Source organism: Nilaparvata lugens, chromosome 12, assembly GCF_014356525.2.
Source record: "Nilaparvata lugens isolate BPH chromosome 12, ASM1435652v1, whole genome shotgun sequence".
Classification (NCBI taxonomy): Eukaryota; Metazoa; Arthropoda; class Insecta; order Hemiptera; family Delphacidae; genus Nilaparvata; species Nilaparvata lugens.
Window position 1 is genome coordinate 18,553,682 of NC_052515.1, and position 22,742 is coordinate 18,576,423.

The following is a 22,742-nucleotide window of genomic DNA, read 5'->3' on the forward strand; positions in this document are numbered from 1 at the left end:
TAATTGCATGCCTCATTGAATGCAATTTTCATGCACTATTAAAATAAGATGCAAAGAACTTATAACAGCTTGTCTGAGCGCCTAGATGTCTTCTGATTTTCTTGCGCTAAATTCCGGAAAGCGTTATAATGATAATTAAATCTTGTGTGAGCATGATCTGATCAAATAAATAGTTGGTGTATCAGTGTGGATGTGCATATTGTTTGGGACATCGTTCAGTTTAAAATGTTATTTATTCTATTGATAAAATTCTTGTTCATTATTTATTATTATATTCTTTCATTTTATAAGTTTTGGAATTTTGAATTCTCAATTCGTTTTATTTTTATATTTATCATAAGTATTTGAAATCTTTGTATTTTTCATCTTTGAAGTGGGTGGTATTTTTGTTGTTTGTATTATTTATTATTGCATGAGCTCGTATTATTTTTATCATTATTTTCTTTTTCCATTTGTATCTGTACAATTTTTATTGTTAAGGAGACATATTTGGGGAAACCCGTTGTCTTCATTGTGAATATTTATTGAATAAATATAAATAAATGAATAAATGAGCTATTGATTGCGTGCAATAACGCATGCAATTAATAACTAAAATAACATAGTATTGTCTCTCGAACTTTCTCTGCTCTGAACTTGGGCTGTCCTGTTGCCAGTATGTCTTGAAGGAGATTAGCTTTTGATGTTAGCATTTTTGATACACAAACCCCAACACCCATTAGCCGTTTTCACACCGATATCTCGCCGACACGACATACAGACAGGATTTACTCTGATGGACAGTGTAAGAGGAGGCTGCAGTTTATAACTGCGCAAGATCTACTGTTCACAGAACTACTAGTTATTGAATATACCAGCACTGCTAATACCAGTCTTATAGTAAATTGTACATGATGGAATAGACAGTTGAAATAAATATTTTTCCTATTGATTTATTAAACCAACTTCATACAATAAGCTATCAACAGATTTGAAAATCAATAAACACATTAAAATGTAGTTTAATGTTAATAAAATCTTTTACAGAAATGATTTCTATGAATTGGATAGTAAGCTTGTGTACGAGCCGTTCTATACGAGGGCTGGACCATGGATAATTGGCTTTTCTCTTGGAATTATTCTTCAAAGTTTCAATAAGGAGCCATATCGATTGAAGAAGGTACAATAAATCCTGACATTCACTTTAATTCTAGTCGCATTTGTTTTTCCTAATATCTTCATGTGAAATAAATGACATGTTGTATGAATAAATGATAAAATCTCAAGTCCTGCGTTTCAAGAATATCTTCTCTGCCTGGCAGAGCAGGATTCTGTTAGAAAGCAGAGCTTAATTCAGTTATTGACTGGGTATCATCAATATTGTAATTTCACTTATTCTAAAAATATCTCAATCTCCAATGTCATAGTCTTAGCTTCTTCTAATTGTATCATTCATTGAAGGTGATTCGTTAATGCTAATGCAGTAGACTACCGGTTTTTTATGTTATAAAAACATAGGCCTGACTTCTATTAATTGAATGAATATATTTATTAAACACGAACATACTTCCCAAAATACATATAGCAGGTTTGATTTTATATTGGGTGATAACTTATTCAGTTTTATTACTTTGAGTTTTAATCAGTGCATGAAGAATACGTATTCATTCCAATTAAAAATTCTTTTGAATTTAATTTGAAATGCCAATACCGATACTTAACTTTTGATCCTTAATACACTGATTTTGATTCCACCATGAATTATTATAACTTTATTCATTTATCTATTTTGTTTTATATAATAGGTTTTCTAGAGTGCGGGAAGAACAAGTCTGGATTGATTATAATGAAAACAATAGGCTATTATTTAGTAATTCTGGTAGCACCAGATTGAGAGTTAGCGGACTGTAAAGGTTTTCAAGTAATTTATAAATTACAATGTATCGTGCCAGATATGGAACAGATTTGAAATAGTAAAAGATTGAATAATCACACACCCTTATAGCGCCTTTAAATTTATACCGATTAATTCTTAAGTGTTTAGGTAGATTTGGGTTGGGAAATTTGGCACATCTCCCACTGAAATGCAATAGAATGAGATGTGGTTATTTTCATCTTAATCCGAACCAACACGCCATAGTTATTTTATCAGACACACACCCTTATAGCGCCTTTAAATTTATACCGATTAATTCTTAAGTGTTTAGGTAGATTTGGGTTGGGAAATTTGGCACATCTCCCACTGAAATGCAATAGAATGAGATGTGGTTATTTTCATCTTAATCCGAACCAACACGCCTTAGTTATTTTATCAGACGATTTCAAGAACAGTGTTAAATGTGCCAACATACCTAGGGAATCGAAAAATTCGCGCCACACCAGACAAAATATTTCGTTTTGTATCAATATAGTGATCTTGTGTGATAATAATTCGGAAAGGAACCAGGAAACGGTTGTCACTCCAAACCTAACATGGCTAATGAGTCTTCAATATCAAATTTCTTAGACAACAAGGACTTCTCCTTATGTGTGGAACATTACATCATTTTCACTGAAAGAAAATTTATTTATAACTCACAACTACTAGTATCAAAAAATTATTTTGCCTGACCACATGATTTACTAGCTTCTGACATTCCCAGATCGTCCATGAACATGTTCTGAGGAATGCATCGCTTTCCAGAAAAGGAGTACATTTATTTTGATTCCCCAGCATTATTGTAACTCTATTTATTTGCTTATTTTGTTATTATTATATTTCTTTATACATTTATTCACCTATTTTTTGTAGAAAACAGTAACATTGGGTTGGATTGTGGCCATAATTTGTCTGCTAGTCGCTGTGTTTGGAGTCTATCCGTTTGTGCAACGTGGATATGTGCATGATCATATCTCTGACAGTCTTTACAAGGCATTTCATCGCAATCTATTTGGTCTTGGCTGTGCTTGGATAATCTATGTTTGCTACACTGGTCAAAGTGGTAGGTGCCCTAAATTCATCAATCCATAATAATTATTTGTACCTATAATATATGTAATAGTGATTTGTACTTATAAGAGTGTAATTTTTCATCCCCATAGATAATGTTTGTCCCAATGGTAGAACTAGTTTATTTGATCCATGGTGTAAGGAGCAATTCTACTCCTTATAGAAATAATGATAGAATAATATTATATTGTTTAAATTCTCTGATCGAGATCTTTATCTTCAGACAGTTTGTTGAAACTAGCACAGTAGAATGATAACTCTTATAACACTCACACTGACACTCATGTAATAACATTTTTATATAACAATGAGACTCTTATAACAATCAATGAATCAGCATACTGGTAACTACGAAATGAAGTGCCATTAGTTGAACTCTACTCTAGATCGGCACATCATCTATCATACAACATGGGTACTTATTATTTCCTATGGGGGATGCTTGAATGCATTACAAGGCAACTCATGTTATTCAAATGCAACCACTAAAACTCCTTGGATCAAGTAGTAATTTCCACCATTGGTAATTGTGTAATGTGGTACTCCAGTAATCTGTTATAGAGAATAAAATGTGTTCAAGTAGTTAATTAGGTAGGTACCAGTTAAGGAGAAAAAAATTTTTTTTTATCTTACAATCCTCTCTATGCAATAATATTAATTCGGTTTTATTATGAGTTTGTTCCAATCCTAATGCTATTTGTCTAGTCATTATGAAGTCTGCTAAATTTCACTAAAACCTTCTAAATTTCAATGAAATCCTCTCCAGGAGAGTATTAACATAGTGAGGTAGAATTACCCATCCATATATTTCATATTTTATTGTAAATGCATATGTATACTGTATTCTCTTATATTTATCATACATATTGTAAGAATATAATTTTGGATATTCCCCAAAACCTTGTAATGAAAGGAAATTGATAGGTCTCGAGCAAGCAGCTGTATTGTTATCACCAGATATGGTGTCAACGGTCAAGATTAGATAATAACGGCTTTCAAGGCTATGATTTTGAACAGCCAAATGAAAATAAAAGTATTATTGCTATTTATTTAATAATATAAAATATATAATATTTTGAGGTTAGGTTCTTTGGTATTTACTAGTCGGCGACCTTAGTAATCGGTCGAGCTGTATATTTTGAGAATTAACCAGACACCTTGTGGCAAATTAGTTGCGTATAAATAGCATCCGCTTAGACTGATCAGAGGGTTTAGTAAGCAAGCATGTCAAATCAATGTTAACGAAAAAGCGATTAAGAAAGCACAAAAATATTTATTATATCAAACGAGCATGAACAAAATGTAAAAAACAAAACAAAATGATGAAGGAAATGGGATGTAACTTTATTCAGCGCATGGATACATGATGCAGTTTTGGGATGTACCAATCACAATGCAGTATTTGACCGGCGCTAAAAACGATTTAATTAAAAAAATACATGTATTATTTATATAAATAATAAAAGATTTTAATCCTTATAGAATGCATAGATTTAGGTAACAAATGTAGAATAAGAGTTTAAGACTAAAATATTCACTCAATAGATAGTAATATAACAGTTTCATATGGACTATTTGACAGTATTAAATTACATCATAGTGGAGTATTTTAAATCCACCAATGAGAGTGGATATTTAAATTTTATGTAAATTGAAAAGTCAGAAGTGTGGTTGTAAAAGAATAGGGGAAGTCCGTACTGACTAGCTTGCCAGAGGTCACCAGGGACATCCACCAATTTAGAGAGCACAAGACTAGATACCTTTTTAAATATTTTTTTACATTTAAAAATTTAAAGTTGTTTGTATAGGCCTAATTAAAAATTAAATATCATAAGATTCATTAAATTTAAATAATTCCATTGGAGAAGACGACAGCAGCCCACCAGAAAAGGCCTAGGCCACCAAAAAAATCTAGTTTGCCATCGTAATTGTGAAAAATCAACACATGAGTTCATTTGAAAAGTTATTAAGGAGGGCCCTTGGTGCTAGGAAATAATCACAATTAAATAAAGCAAGCTTGTTGAAGGGTTATTTAAATATTAGAAGTAATATCAAAACTTGCACAAGTCTTAAAATGTAAAGGGAATATTCTTAAGAACTATTTATGAGATTAACTATTTAAATATGCACAGATGGAATTTTTTATTAATATTTGATTTATTATAATTATATGCTCACTCATATATCTTTTTCATCAGTAATTTAGTAGAAGTTTTATTAAGCTCATGTTCATAAGATGAAATTGATTTATCTGATTTCCACCAGAGGCCAAACCCAAGCCCTGAGAGATATATTTTAATATTTATATTTTTCATATTTATTGGAAGTAAGATTTATAAGTTTTATTCGACAAGCAGCAGCAAGTCAACAACTGAGCTGTATGAGTTGAAAGAATATATGCTGGTTAAAGAAGCACATAATATTAATTGATGCAAATAAGCAAAGTAAAATCCTTACTGAGCTGTCTATGATATTTTTCAATATATATATATATATATACTCATATTATTTTTATATTTTGTTGCTCTATTTTTTATTATTGCTCGTTGATTCTCATGTAATTATATATTTTTTATATTTGTTGAATGGTGTACCCTTTATTTATTATCCTATCTTCATGCATGACCAATCTTGTTATAGTCTATTTTATTACCAGTATTGACCTATTATCTAAATTATCAACCAACCATATTCTTCACCGAATAAGTTGGATAAGTTGGCGATATACAGCATTGATGATTAAAACTTTGGAAATATTACATTCTCAAGATTTACTTGAATCATTCAGAACCATCACATCCGATTTGGAAGAACTCAAGGGTCATAGTATTAAGTTGCAGCAGCAATACAAATTAATAGAATTTATAAGGTATTCTGATAGAGTATTGCCTTTGATTCCCCTCGGTATCATCTTACATTGCTGACCACTTTGTCAGATGGTGGCGAGTGGCATTGGTGACGATACCATATTGTCTAGTACAAGAATCAGAGCCCTTATATCTATCTACCTCTCCTGCATCTATATCTGTGGAGTCAACCAAATCAGTCATAAGAACTGTGAACTGTATAACATTATTTTTGTGAATAATGGTTTGCCTGGCTTGGCTGCAGTTGGTAAAGCATGAGTAAAAAATTATATGACTCTGGTTATGGTTCTTAGAATACAACTTAGACAAAATTCTTACGGGCTCAACCAGGAGCTACTGCAATTCACTGCTCTTGTACAATTTATATAAATCCCTGGAACATATTATTTCCAAAGATTTGATTATCTATGCTAAATATTGCTGACTAAACCAACTTATTCAGTGAAGAATAAAGTAGGTTGGTAGTTTTCTTAATATTTCAATACTGATAACTCGGTAAATGAATATGAGATTGGTCATGCATGGAAGTGGATAAATAAATGAAGGATACACCATAAAAAAATTGATACATATATTGTACAAGAAATATCAACAAACAAATAAATGTAGAAATATATATAGAGCAACAAGCAAAAGTAATAGAAATAAGAACAAATATATCAAAGATAAAATATCACAGATTGGCTCACTACTTTTTAATTCTCTAGCACAAAACGTTACCATGTGCTTTTAAATCATTAAACGTATGCATTTATTTTCATGCAGCTCAGGTATCGACTTGCTGCTGCTTGTATATATTTATATGTAAGTCATTAGATATTTCATTTACATTTTCATATACATTTATATGTATATGTATATGTATATGTATATCAATAAATAAATATATATCACTATATATATCTCTTTCCAAAAATAATAAAATAATCAACTGATAAATCATAAATCTCAAATATAATAATATGTATAGATCTCAGTATATTTCTCAATATATATCTCTCAGGGCTTAAGGTTCGGCCTCTGGTGGAATCAGATAAATTAATTTATCCAGTGAACAAGAGCTATATTTATCTCTTTACAATCTGCTAATAAAATTAATGATTGAGTGAGCATTTATACATTATAATATTAAATTTAAATATTTCTTTAATCTATGTATCCTTAGATATATGCATTTGATATAATTCATTTATCTAGTAATATATGTTTCTTGTACCTTTTAAGACTTGCGCAAGTTTTATAATAATTTTCAATATTTATAACCTTTCCGACGAGCTAGCTTTTTATATTTTTGTTTCACTCGAAGCACTGAGGGCGCCCTGACTTTATATATTTCGATAATTTATCACTCACGTGCTGAATTTTCACAAGACGATGGTGGCGATCCGAATTTCCTGGTCGTCCTGGATTTTTGTGGCCAAAGTCATCCTCTCCAAGGGAATAAATAAATATCTAATGACTTACGCTTTAATACAGCATCACTAAGTCTTATAAAAAATGAATTAATGAATTTATATTTTAAGTCTTTCAAAAGTACAATTTAAGAAAGGGACTTGTGCTCTATAAAATTTAGTGTCGTTCCATGGTGGCGTCTGGCAGGCAAGTGGGCTCTGTTCTACCCTTATTTTCTACAATCCTACTTCCGACTTACAAATTTGCATACATTTAAATATTTCACTACTATGCCATTGAAAGAATCAAATAGTCCGTGCCAATCTGCTAAATTATTACCTATATCTTAGGTATAATACTTTATAATTACTCGGACCATATCTGATACATAAACTGAGTAGTGATAATTTATAAATTCTTATCATCTTTAAAAATATTTATATATACATTTGAATCGGCTCTCTATTGCCGCTCATCAATTACTGTAATTTGATTGGTTCATGCAAATTCACTAATGTAACCATGCGCCTATGACTATCCTACTTCCTTAATATTTTATTTATTTATTTTGGTGTATTTGTTCATGCTCATTACAGATAATAAATATTTTTAAATGTTATAAGTTGTTTTTCCCTCTAAAACTAGTAGCCATGTGCTTTCCAAATCCTCTAGTTGAATACTGTTTGTTTACAACAAATTTTTGCCAAGGTGTCTGGCTAGATTTCACATTATACGACTTGATCAATTATTAGGTCGCCAATCAGTAGGTATTTAAGCCTAACCTCAAAATTTCCAATACTTTATATAATATAATAAATAGCAAAAACAATTCTTTTCTATTCGGCTGTTCTAATTTTAGCCATGGTACCCGTTATTATCTAATCTTTCACTTGTTGCTATCGCACTTGGCGATAATAGAATAGCTGTTTGCTCCAGACCTATAAAATTCTTCCAATTAGTGATTTTGCTTGCTTATCGAATTTTTATACATTACAACTGTTAAAGCGTTTGCAGCGATCGAAAGCAGAGAATTGTTTGAGCTCCTAAAGAGCTGGTAAGAAACTGGTGGTATTTTTCTTTCAGGAGTCACAAAAATATTAAATCTATTCCAAAATCTTTGCTCTACCGACTGCGGCCAAGCAGGGCACATGTGATGTCAAAAATAACGTTACAATATTAAGTATAGTGCCCCTCAAAAATTGGTAGATCTTTAAATAATATTAATTTGAAATGGTTCAAGAAATAACTGTTATTTTTTACATTGCTGTGTTTGTTCAATTGCACAATCAAAGTATAGTTATTTGTATATCAATAGTGAAAAGTACTGCTTTATCTGTGATTCCACACTATTTTCTCTTTTTCATTTTGTGTTCAGTTTTCTATTTTTTCGAAATTTAATTTAAACATGTTTGGATTAAGACTATACACCCAGTTTCGGAAAGCCAATTTTCTGACTCCAGTTGTTTGAAGTCTAAATATTACAACTTCGCTCGGAAACCGACCCTTAGTTTTTTTATTTCTATTTTTGATAATTAAGAGTAAACCAAGAAAAGCAATAATATGGGCAAATTGATATACTAATATTGAGTACGGTATGTGAAGAGTATACCATACAAACATTTTTCATAAGTTTTTTCTGCTGGTGATGCCCACATGAGCACAAGGCTTGTGCGTAGGTAATGAGGCAGATGAGTGAACCTTCTGTTTCAGGTGGGTTCCAAACCACCAAGTGGATACGATCTCTGGTTAAGGTCTTGAATTCTGTTGATCAATCACAACTCTAGATAGTTTCTCATCTGGTCTTCGACCTTCTACCTACTTATTTGAAATGTAAGGTTTTAAAATAGAGATGTTTTCCATGTTATTCAAGTGAAGTTACTCTCAGTCCCTAGCGACTTTTTCAATTTTTTGGTCCCGAGGGCAAAAAAGTGATGTTACACTTCCATGTTCCAGGGAGTGAAGTAAGTACTTTGGAGAGTAGGTGGAGGAAAAAGTCATAATAATTAACGTTCCTCAGATGACGTGATTCATGCCTTTAGGCCTTAGTCTTTACAGTACCAATTCTCTTTATTATGGCATTTTCTTAATCAAGTAATTTAACAAATCCATAATTGTGAATAAAAGAGCTATGTTGAAATAATAATAATAATAATAGAAGTTATTGTTATAAAAAAACGACCATTGTTTCTGAGACACACTATAGCCTACAAGAGAATATCTTCCTTTCCATGTTTCTATTTAATTTGATATCTCAAGAACGGTAGTTGATCTATACCTTCTCCTTGGAGTTCAAGTAAAACGAATTCATGGAAATTATCAAATATTTTTCAGAATTGCTGAACCAGATTCTGTCATCATCATCACTGCAACCTCTGGGAAAAGTTTCTTACTGCCTCTACGTCATTCATCCGTTCGTTCAAATGCTGCAATACAGGAGCGTATCAAGCAGCAGAAAATACTCAGATCTCCTACAGGTAATTAATATCTAAACTAATTAATTTCCTCCTACACAAATAATAGACTTCCTGAATAATGTAAGTTTTATAGTAATCTAAGATTCATCAATTACAATCCCCAATTTACTTTATTTAAATTTTTACTGGTGATAAATAGTTATTTGTATATCTAGAGTGAAAAATACCACTTTTTCTCCCTGAAGTGAAAGATTGAAACAATTTCCCTGATGGAGAAAAATAATTCTTTCACTTGTGATAAACACAACACTTTTCCTCCACCTAAATTTCTATTTTTATAAAGACTGCAAATAAAATAATTTTAAAAACTTACGTGACCAGTAACAATGTGTTACAACATAACCTAAAAAGTAAACAGCTGGCTTGTAATCACAGTTCACCGCCGACAGCGCTATGTGCTATCTGTCGGCAAAAGTTGTAACAACAATGGCCGACTCAACTACAACTATGATGAAGTTCCCATTTCAAATTTGATTGATTAATGAGGAATATTCGTTGGCTGGTATTTTGAATAACATGGAAAATAGAAAATATTTATACATAGTATACTGATATGAAGTATATGTAATAATTTTAGCATACAAACATATATTTCATATTGATCAAATGCCTGGTTGAGGTATTAAATTTAGTTGGTTTAATGACTACTCTATATGCTTCCTCATGTGAGCTTAGACCTTCTAATCTATTTCCAATGTAAGTTTTTAAAATAGAGATTCTTCCCATTTTATTTAAATGGAGTCACTTTTCCTCCCTTGTGAGTTTTCAGTTTTTTAGTACCGAGAGCGAGAAAGTGGCACTTGAGTATTATGTTCCTGGGAGTAAAGTAAGCACTTTAGAAAGTAGGTGGAGGAAAAATATTGTTTTTGCATCATTACTTAGAGTGGACTCCTTGCGTGATTCTGGAAGAAGCAAAGGTCCCCGGTTCGAAGCCAACATTTTTCGCCGCGGATTTTCTAATGCCATGAAGATTATCTATAGTAGAGTATCTATAAATGAAAGAGCTGGCTTATACACGTACGGGATAGGAAATTCACGGATGACGCATAATCACGTCTTAACTACTGGACTGAACCTAGGTAGCACAGAAACGTTGAAATAACGTTAGAAACATGTAATACCTTAACGTTGAAAAGACGTTGAAATTCAAAGTTGAAAACACGAAAAAATGTCCGCCGTTTCCACATTATTTTCAACGTTGAATAATAGTTGAAAAAACATTGTAACAACCATTATTTTCAACTATAAATAGACGTTGAAAGCACGTCGTGACAACCATTATTTTCAACTATAAATAGACGTTGAAAGCACGTCGTGACAACCATTATTTTCAACTATAAATAGACGTTGAATTAGCCATACTTTTAAACCGGTACCTTATCAATTACATGGTAATATTTCTAAAATCATTTGAAAAGAGATGAAAATACGAAATCATATTTCCATATGATTTCATGTAACAGAAATATTACCGTGCAATGCGGTACATTGGTAAGGTGACATTAAAAACACACAATAAAAACCATATTACTTCATCTCTTAACTGTATAGGGCTACTTTTTATAGAAATAGAGAAAAAAAATAAAAATCCCAATACCCTTTTTGAATAATTTAATCATTATTTAAATGATTCAAAAAGGATACTGAGATTTTTATTTTTCTTTCTATTTCCATATTACTTCAATTTTGATCCACAAAAATTAGTATGATGAAAGTTTGTTTAAAAAACTGAGATGGTTAAAACCAAATTACCATGGTAATTTAATATACTCTGCCAAGCTCAAAAACATTTTATGTCTGTAAGAAACATAACTTAAAACTATTATTTCAAGAATTCAGCAGTTGTTTAAAAATCTTGAGTTTTTAGTATGATAATTTCATCATTCTGTGGTGAGCAAAAATAGCTCAATTCTTTCTAGCAAATAATATAGATCATTTATCTCTTTCCTGTATAGGGCTACTTGTAATATAAATATGAAGAAAATAAAAATCTCAGTACCCTTTTTTAAAATATTTTATCACAACATGTTTCGGTCATTTATGCCATTTTCAAGTGATATGAATTAAATAAATAAATACTACTGGAAGATTCTTATTCTGATCATATGTTAGTGTATTCATGCGAATTTAAACCTAAAATTTACAGTCCTAGTTCATAAAAACATATGAATACACTAACATATGATCAAAATAAGAATCTTCCAGTAGTATTTATTTATTTAATTCATATCACTTGAAAATGGCATAAATGACCGAAACATGTTGTGATAAAATATTTTAAAAAAAGGGTACTGAGATTTTTATTTTCTCCATATTTAATATAGATCATATAAATTTTTACTTGACATTTATGCCAGGTTTAAACTATGCCAATTGGCAAAACAATAATTGTCTTCTTAAACCGTCAGCTGATGTTGTCAATTAGTTTTTATTTAGCCATGCCTAGATGATGGTTTTAGAATTAAAAGATTCAATTGATTCTTTACACCAGCTGTACATTTCAGAAGACAATATTATTGTCTTGCCAATTGGCATCGTATAAACCCGCCTATATTTTAGTTTTCAGGTTTGATGATAGTTTGTGATTAATGCAATAGACAAACAAATATTTTATTACAGTGTTTCAATTGAAAGGAACTTTCAAAATAGCTTTCCACTTTTATTTCATAATACTTTTTAATTACCGACAAAATTAGATTGTTTTTTTTCCGCTGAAAATACTTTGACTGTCGCATATTTTAGCCAATCCTTAATAGCGTCTTCAATTTGGGTCTCAATGCCCACAGTCGACCCACAAGATTTTTTGATAGAATCTGAAACATGAGGTAATATAAATTTCAATGAGAAATTCTATAAATATGAAGGCAGATGAAATTTTGCCACCACATAGGGGTTATTATTTGATACAAATGTTGCATGGTTAAAAGGGAATTGCTTTTAACTAGTACAGAATTTTTTCTCAAGTGCACATCTAATATTTTGTTATACACATTGATATTTTGAATCACAAGGCGAGGTGATGACTGTTTTTTAGATAAAAATAGTCCATTACTATACAATAGTCAGACGAGAAAGTCACGCCAGCTGTTCGTTCAAACGGACTAAGAATAAAGTAAGAATATTGGGTTTCCAAATTTTGTTGCATAGACAAATTTTAAATTGGAATACTCCTCTTTCATTAGGCCTATAGAACTAAAGAAATAAGGCTCTATATAAAAACGGTCAAAAATTTATTTTTTAGATTTATGAGTAAAATTTAATAGTTACTGTAGGTACATACTTAGTGTTTTATGAAAAAAAAAAAAAAAACAGTTGTATGCCGATATTTCAACCATTTTTTATTGGCCTACAAAATTTTGTAAACCTAGATCAAAAGTTTTAAATCGCAATGAAATTAATCAAAAATATTCTTGACATATGTAAACATGCATAATATTAATTGAAAATTCAATTTTAAAATGATCAAGTTTAAGCTAAATTTTGTCACCATGGAATGACGATATTTGGAAAATGTTAATATTTATGAGCTGAACTCCGGACACCCATTTTCAATTTCTTGGATTACCGAGTTAATTACTGAACTTGTTAAAAGCAATCACTTTGATGTTAGCCTACATAGACTATTATTTATGAGTGCCATAGCAACAGACTTTCATTGTTTGCAGGTTAAATTGGGTTATGTTTGACAAAAATTCATTTTTTTTATTATATTAAGTTTGATTGAATTTATCAACACAAACAGTCCTGTGACAAAAACAATACATAAATAGCACAATGAAAATATTTGTGCAGAAATCAAAGTAATAGTAATTTATTTGGAAGTTAAGTAGTAGGCTACATGTACAATACTTAAAACCAAGCTCATTGTATTATATTAATTTTTAATATAATATTAAATTAGAGCCCTCTAATTTAACAAATATACCTAACCCTAACCTCAAATGTAAACACTTGTGAATAACACACAATATTTGTTTTCAAGTTTAGACAATAAATCACCAAACAATCACATTTTTTAAATAAAAATAATAGATTAAATAAACTTACCAAGTCAAAGTGGAATGGGTAGACACTTCTAAAAGAGTTCACAGCTTTCATCAACGTGATGAGAATTCAAACATGAAATGACGTCGATCCTCGTTGACGAGAGTTGCTAGATCCATTTTTGTATAAGGACTACTGTAGCGCTGTGAGTGGTGGAATTGGAAGCTCGTTTTCAACGTGTTTTCAATGAGAGAGCAACCGTTGAAAACAACGTTGCATTTAAAACGTTGAAAAATTCAACCGCTAACGGTTATTCGACCTCAACAACCAAATTTCAACGTTGGAAACACGTAGGTGTGCTACCTGGGAATGACTTGAAATTTTGCATAAAGATTCTCAATTTACCGAGGATGTGAATAGGCCTATTTTGAATTTTTCAAAATTTCAGTTTGTCAAGTTATAATTTTGCCAAGCTCTCAATTAGACCCTTGCGGAGCACGGGTCACCTGCTAGTTTTTGTAATAATTTTCATCATTTGTGTAGCACTCTACTTGTGATCGTATATAATAAATTTGAAAAAATTGATTTTTTTAGGGATCTCTGGTAATCGGGGACATTTGTTACTCGGTCGTGTTTGCCATTATTCTGCATTTGACAGTTGAAGCGCCCACTTTGAAATTGGAAAATATATTTCTAGCTAACCTGAGAGACAATTCGAAAACAAAAGAGGAGGAAAGACTGGAAATGTTCAAGAGTAATAGTGACGAAAAAGGACAGGTATGAGAAAGTTATCAGTGAGATATAGTTAGTGATATTGTCAATGAGATAAGCAGTGGATTGAGTGGTCAAATAAATAGATATAAGTAGTCCAATGAATAGATTAGAAGCCTAGTGAGGTCCAATTTATAATCGCTAATGCGGCAGTATTTGACCATGATGGTGTTGCTATCGATCATTTGACAAATCAGAAAGCGCTGTCCTTCTCTATCTCCGCAACGCTGCCTGATAGTTTCTTTAAAAAATGTATAAATATAATTAATCAAAATTGCTTTTATTTCATTTCCAAATTCCACGATCACTTCACTGGCGCCAGACAATCGACTCCAACACTAATGTTTCATTAGTTTAATTAGATTTATTAGGAAAACTGATTTTTTGCAACTATTTGACAAATCCTCATACCCCTTCCATAGGAGGTCACTGGATGAAATTTATTACATGAAAAAAAATTGGGAATGAATACGAATCAATTGATATATGAAAATGTATTATTAAATCGTTGAAAAATACATTTCTTGACGAATAAAATATAATTGATTATCTTTCACAAGATTGAACAGTTAATATTACATCAAATATACTGGTATCAGCTATAGGAAGCTGTGGCAAGGCAGAGAATCAACCACTCTGTTCTCATATCTTTCTCCACTACCATTATAAGGTGGACCAGTCTGCCTAGTGGATGATCATAAGAATTGATCAAGTGACTTGCATGGAAATAAATTCTATTAATTTTGTTGAATGAGGAATTTCAATGAAATTTTTAATTTATCTCATTGAAAATGTTGATTTTTGAAGTAGATATTGTGGTTGTGCATGAAAAAGTTCATTTATTCGAAAATATCACTTTGATGTATAATAGGCCTTGGTGTTCTAGTGCATGTGATATTAATTTGTTGGAACAAAATTCATATAGCATGTATTGTTTGTTGTTCATCCACTACTCACACTCACAATGATCCACCTTTATATAAGTCGATCATGGAAAATAATCAATCACAATTCCGTCATAAATTGTCTTTTCAGTGATAATAAATTCACTATCATTACTTGTCTACAGAATCATGCTGTTTGTCTGACCCTTTTGTTTTATCTTATTATTATCTACACCAAATACATATCAAAATATCGTTCTTCATCACTCTCCATTCTTTTCTTCTCCTTATTCTTCCGAATTTATTTTTGGTCTCCATTACATAAATCATTCCAAGTCTAGTCATTATGATTAACCCCATTAACTTAATATCATTGATTAATCACAGTTTTTTTATTTAGACATTTTTAATTGATTTTTGTTATATTCTTGTTATGTAGATTTTAGAGTCTTATTTATTGTAACATGTATTTACATTACATCATGTAGATCATAGAAAAATCTTTCATTGACATGTATTTTCTATCGATTATAAATGTAGGAGATAAATTATTTATTTCAAATGTTTGTTTTAATTCTTTCCTTATTCAATATTTTTCAAGTAGATTGATGATGAATTTTGGTAAAGTTAATAGATTGGAGAATTGGAGTGGTCTGTACAAAGCAGAAGTCTATTCCATGAGATAGAAAATCAAAGTAGATGATTGTTTTTGATAAATGTAGCGAGTTCTTACTGATGACAAGAGCCTTGAGTCATGAGCGAATGTCTCGTTCGTGAGGCTTTGTGTGTATGTTGGACAGTTCAACAGATTATATATAGATGAGTGTCCCATGAAGAGGTCTACACGTTTAATTTTATATTACGTGCCCATTCATGTACCGAACTTTTTCAAATTTTACACAGTTTACAAAGTAGGTTCTGAAAATATTCTGGGAAAATTTCAGCTTCCTAACCTTCATAGAAACAAAATTGAAAATAGATTGAAAATTTTACCAATCTGCTCCCTATGAAAACTACTTTCATGAGTTATCATCTGATTTGTTTACTTTGTTGCAGTAGTCTTGATTCATTTGATGGTACCAGAAATGGATCAAGCAAAATGGTGCTCCACGCTCCGCATCATTTTGCAAATTATGTCGAGCAATTACTAAATGACAAAATTTAGAGCCGTTGGATTGGTCATGGAATTGATTTTTTAGATTGGCCACCCCAATCACCAAATTTAACTGTTTGTGATTTCTTTTTATGGGGTTACTTTAAGGAAAAAGTTCATACCCATAGCTCATACCCATAGCTCATACCCAAAAAGTTCATATCATAGCTTCAATAATGATGAGGAACTAAAACGATCAATAGAAGAGGAACTTCTCCGGATAACATGGAGTTTCTTTGTAAAAGCTTACAAATCATTCCTTAAGCGTTGTTATCAGTGTGTTGCTGTGGATGGATTTCAATTTGAATAATTTTGGACTCAGACTAGGTTTTTCATAAGGCTATGTCCTAGTTTTTTATTTAAAAGTCATATTGCCCTGAAGTGCAACAAAAAACATATTTAATAAAACCAAAAACACCTTAATGTTCGTTCTTAAAGTATTGCTTTTCAATATGCTGCCATTTTGTTTTCACGAAGGTTAGGGAGTTGAAATTTTTCCAGAATATTTTTAAAACCTACTTTGTAAACTGTGTAAAATTTGAAAAAGTTTGGTGCATGAATGGGCACGTAATATAAAATGAAACGTGTAAACCTGTTCGTGGGACACAGTGTACATCATACATTAGATTGAACCACATTGTCCAGATCAAGTTAATTGGCCATCGAAATTCACTCAGTATTGGGGATAACATTGAAAGTGCATGAGAAAGACATTGTAGTACGACGAATCATAAATCAGTTGTCAGCTGGATCATTGCACAGACGACAAATTATCAGTGGCATTTTAAGCGAGCTTTTCAGCCCGGGGGCTCACTAATTATATCCAAGAGACTAGTAGTTCAGACACTATATACAATGGTGTTTGGAATTTATATTGAAACTCTGATTTTATAATATATTGTTTGGATACATAAAAGAATTCTGGAACCGATTGTTTATGCGAAATTCCCTTTTGATAGATAAAGAGTGGTCTTAAAAATCTTGTTTTCCAGTTTTCAGCTATTTCCGCTAAATCCAGTGGTCGGACAGAAAAATTTGATCTCTCTTTTTTCAGATTATAAAATTCTGGATGAAATGAGATCTTCTGGAACTCTTATCTTTAATGAATACTGAGTTATGATTTTTCAAAAATGAGTAAAATTTTGAGAAGAAAATCAATTTTGAAGAGTTCTAGTTTTTGATCAACAATATCTTCCGATTGAATGTATATTTCAAATGTATACCATTGAATGATTTAATAATCCTCTATGTGTAATTTTGTGCTCTTGAATTTGAGACCAGGTAGAGCGCTCTGTTTAATACAGATTTCCACGTATACATGAATACAATGCTCCTTTTATTTTGAAAAACACCTCATTTTCAGTTCCAATCATCACCAACTACATTTTCCTCACATTGAGATTTCACTAAATGTTGTTTAAGTTCATGAAATCATGTTCTATGAGAATCATCCATTAGATGAACTTTATATCACTATTTCCTAGTGGAGAGGCGCGCATAAGGACACCTCAAGGATCAGAATTTCAAACATTCAAATCTTTGACACAATAATGATTGGATCATTATTCTTTTGAATCCATCAAGGCGGTTCAAAATCATGCATCATAAGTTAAATACTAATGGTGTTATAATGTTTATACTTTAATATGATTATTTGGAGTACTCGTTAATAAAAGACTGTTAGACACTTGATATTTCATTGACTTATTACTTTTAACTCACAAAAAGACTTTACAAAACTAGACCGCCCGACTGGCTTAATACAAAGACTTCACTCCATTGCTTTTTCTCACGTCATGAGCAGGATGCCCAACACTACACTGCTCCCCCCTTTAATTGACAAGACTAAGACATTTTAAATAATACATGTTTATAAGACTGAAACTTCACATAAGACAATTTCCAATAAAGTCGTTATCGTAAATACTAGACTATACTCATGACAGACATTCATATACTCATAATAATTGATCATATGACAAACAAAACGACATTCTTAAGACATAACCGATAGTAGTTTTTTTTTATTGGTATACAGACCAAATTGGCTGACTAACTTGATTGACTTTCAACTAGAAAAGACATATTAACTTATAACATAACATATCAATATTAAACAATAAAAAGACATTACAACATTTTCGGTTGAGCAACAAATCCTTAATTACCAGAAATTCGAATCAGAGTACCGTATCTATTTAGCCTTCTGATCACTCTTTGTGACCTCCTGACTTGACCATCATTATCCACTCTATTATCATTGTTATCTACCGCATTCCTTTCCTCATTATTCACACTATTTCTTTCTCCCCTTACACCTGTTTCAAGATCAATACTTGGCACTGTTGCCGCTAATGCTTTGCTCAACTTAGCATTCTCATAAAACTCCCTGAGTTGATTGACATGGACTTTGAAAACTACATTATTAGCTAGCTTGACCAAATACACAAAATTACTTATCCTCTCAACAACTCTACCTAGTTCATACTTGACACCATAACTATCATTTTTCTTATTACAATTAATCCATACAATTTGATCTCTATGATATTTTGGGACCGGTTTCTTGAACACATTATTTTTAATATTCTGATTTTCAATACTCCGACTTTCGACCAAATCATCTTTGAAAGTAACAGTCTTTTTCAAATTTGTCAGTGGCACTTTTGTTTCAAAATTCAATATGACAGACATTGGTGATTTACCCGTAACAGAAGAAGGAGTACTTCTATAAGCAATTAAACAATCAAACAGCAAATCATGTGGGCTTATTTTCATTTTCTTTTTAATCTTGTCCAGATTAAACTTGGAAAATAGAATTTTGAAGGTTTGCACACTACGCTCTGCCAGACCATTTGATTGCGGCGAATACGGAGGTGAATAAATCAATTTAATTCCCTTCCGTTGACAAAAATCTTTCATTTCATGTGAACTAAAAGGTGGTCCATTATCACAGACCAAAGTACGTGGAAATGAAAACATTTCAGCTAATTTTGACAATACCGAGCGGAAATCACTTCTGTCTTTAGAAAACATTTCAGCTAATTTTGACAATACCGAGCGGAAATCACTTCTGTCTTTCAAAAGAAAACATTCTATCCATTTAGAATAGGAATCACAACATATCAAGTATTTATTAGTTTGAAAATCAAATAAATCAATTTGTACTCTTTCCCATGGACTCTTGGCAGACGGCGAAGGTTGACGGTATTGATTGTTTGACCTGTTTCTAGTTGACTGACAAATTTCGCAAGACTGAACTGTATGATAAATATCATTATCTAGACCTGGCCACCATACATATGAGCGAGCCAATAATTTAGATCGTACCACACCGGCATGACTGGAATGAATTACCCCTAATACTTTTTTTCTCAAACTTCTTGGTACGACAATGTGATCTCAAAATTACGATAATAATTGAACATGGAAACAAAAGCTTTCAACTGTGTTAAATTCTCAGGTTGCGGCATTACCAAAATCTTTTCAATCTTAGAAGTAGACGGTACTCTACCGTTAGCTGACAATTCAAAACCCAAAAATACTAAAGATTTGACTAAAAACTCAGACTTTTGAATATTCAACTTGACATGGTATTCTTCAAAGCGACTCAGTACCTTGTTCAAAGTTTCTTTACACGAATCAAGATCTTTACCCCCTATCAAAATATCATCCAAATAAGGAGAAACATTATCGATTCCCACTAAAATTGACTCAATTACAGACTGAAATATCGCGCAAGCAGACGACAAACCAAAACATAAACGATTGAAGCGATACAGACCCTTTATTGTATTTACAACTAATAAATCTCTGCTTGATTCATGAACTTCTAACTGTAAATAAGCTTCAGTTAAATCCAAACAACAAAATACAGTACAACCGATAAAATTATTGAAAATATCATCAGGACCCGGCATTGGATGTTGATCTACTTTTAAATATTTATTCAGTGTTACCTTAAAATCAGCGCACATACGGATTTTTCCATTCGGTTTAGGAACTATTACCATGGGACTGGCCCAATCAGATGTTTTCACCTTGTTAATTATTCCCTTTGACTCCAATCTATCCAATTCATTACCAATTTCGTCCCGCAGTGCATATGGTACAGTGTATGATCTGTGAAAAATAGGCTGGACGTTGTCGTCCTTCAAATTCAGACTAACCTTAAATTTCGATATGGGTTTTTCATTATCTTTGTTTGAAAACAATCTTGGATATGACTTGACTAGCGTTTCCACAGTTTCATTTTTTTGCAATAGACAAACAAAAATTATCATTTTCATTAGACTTTGGCAAAATGTTATTTGCCCACTTGGGTGCAATTACGGACAACCAATCTCTACCTAATATAGCTTGACATGAAATTTGATCGATTACAACAGCAGATAGCTTAGTATATAGGCTACATCATTGTAAACAACTTCTACCTTGCATGAACCAAGGACGTGTAGCAGATTATTATTAACACCCCTTATAGCTCCGAAATAAATTAAGGCACTAATTGTGACAACAATTGGAGCTCTTTTGCAATAGCTGAGCTTAAAATAGTAATTGAACTCCAGATATCCACTAGAAAACGCACTGATTTGCCATTAATGACAATATTCACAAATAATGAATCACACTTACCTGATTGTGATGAATTGACTGACACATTGACAGTGGATTTGACATAATTTACTCTTTGCTGGTCACAACATTCTGCCTTGTGACCTGTAGGTACGTTGACACTTGAAACACATCCACTTATTAGCTGGACACTTATCAGGAGAATGCCTGGAGAAACAGTGATGGCATCTTTTTCTCAGTCCCTTTTCTGACTGTTGAGAAGGCGACGGTGAGCGACCCCTGGAGACCAATGGACCCGCTCGACCCGGAGATGAACCCCTCTGCGACATGGATGACGACTGACCAGAAACCGACCAGGAACGTGCAGGAGACCCCGACCTTGGTGACGAATCCCATCGGGACCGGTACTATGACGGACGTGACGGCGACCGCTCAGGATAACCCTGCCGTGGTGACGAACCTTGCCTGGACTGGCGAGACAAGTAACGTGAAGACGTAGACGATACCATGAGAGTCTCTGTAGCATCACCAGCCAAGACCAAAGTGGACTTCTCAACCAATTCCATTTCTAATACTAGACGACAAGCAGTACCGTATCAAATTTCATGTCATCTGGTTCAGACAAAAGCCAACTCACCATTGACGTTTGTAGTAGGCCAGACACCAGTCTATCGCGTAAAGCCTGGTCACGAAAGCTTCCAAATTTTCAGGTGGTGGCCAAGCGAGATATCGCTGAAATATAGTCGTGAAGCGACTTGCCTGCAAGCTGCTTCCAAGAATGAAATTTATATCGTTCTGGTATTACTTTACACACTGGTTTATATCGGTTTGTCAAAGCCTGTACGCACTGTTCATATGTGGCTGTTGCGATTTCGATGGGAGACAATGCTGTTTTCAACTCCCCATAGACAGATGGAGGAAGATTGACACAAAAGTGACCTTTTTTTACCCCATCCTTGAAACCTTCGATGCTAAAATATAGTTCGAGATGCTCCAAAAAGGATTCAAAGTCCTCCACACTGGGTTCGAAAACTGGAGGTTTGGACATGTTGACACGAGACACGTAAGTGAGGTTAGATTATAGTCTAAACATAGTCTATGATTTCAAACACACGCGAAGAAATTTGACCAAGTCCAGAAAACATAGTGCAAAACACGATAACCGAAATCGAGACAAACATAGTTCAAACACGAATACAAAACACCGAACGAAAAACGTAACTACGACACAGTCCACAAATAAAGGCGCCAGAGTACATAACCACAAAACAGGAACACACAACGCACAACTTCACCATTAATTATCTTGTCGCCAAATATAATGTTTATAATTTAATATGATTATTTGGAGTACTCGTTAATAAATGACTGTTAGACACTTGATTCGTTATTGACTTATTACTTTTAACTCACAAAAAGACTTTACAAAACTAGACTGCCCGACTTAATACAAAGACTTCACTCCATTGCTTTTTCTCATGTCATGAGCAGGATGCCCAACACTACAGGTGTAACAGTACCTAGAGAAAGACAAGTGAAATCCAACTTTCCTCTTATAGGTCAGTCATACTGGAAGTTGGCACTCAGATCTTTATTAGCTCAATCAACACCCAGAGCTAGATGCAATTTCAAAAAGGCCAACTGTTGAGGTTTCACTTCTTATATAGAGAAAAA

At 32.5% G+C, this 22,742-nt stretch overlaps 1 protein-coding gene and 1 long non-coding RNA gene across 5 annotated transcripts in view; one reads left to right on the forward strand and one right to left on the reverse strand.

Annotated features, from left to right (window-relative positions):
- The window catches only part of LOC111051860 (nose resistant to fluoxetine protein 6), a 40,948-nt gene extending 25,045 nt beyond the window's left edge, over window positions 1-15,903 (forward strand). For 3 of the 4 annotated variants that reach the window (XM_039439068.1, XM_039439067.1, XM_039439069.1), the window contains 4 exons: window positions 1,027-1,159; window positions 2,771-2,960; window positions 9,559-9,701; window positions 14,280-15,902. In XM_039439068.1, coding sequence (XP_039295002.1) covers window positions 1,027-1,159; window positions 2,771-2,960; window positions 9,559-9,701; window positions 14,280-14,468 — 655 coding nt within the window. In that variant the 3' untranslated portion in view covers window positions 14,469-15,902. Of the gene's footprint in view, window positions 1-1,026; window positions 1,160-2,770; window positions 2,961-9,558; window positions 9,702-14,279 lie in introns of all 4 variants that reach the window. The other variant, XM_039439066.1, reaches the window with a different exon arrangement.
- Window positions 12,409-14,096, reverse strand: LOC120353847. The gene is made up of 2 exons (XR_005572643.1): window positions 13,749-14,096; window positions 12,409-12,514 (listed from the first exon to the last, which is right to left on the reverse strand). It is a non-coding gene; the product is annotated as an uncharacterized LOC120353847 (long non-coding RNA).
- Window positions 15,904-22,742: the final 6,839 nt, after the last annotated feature.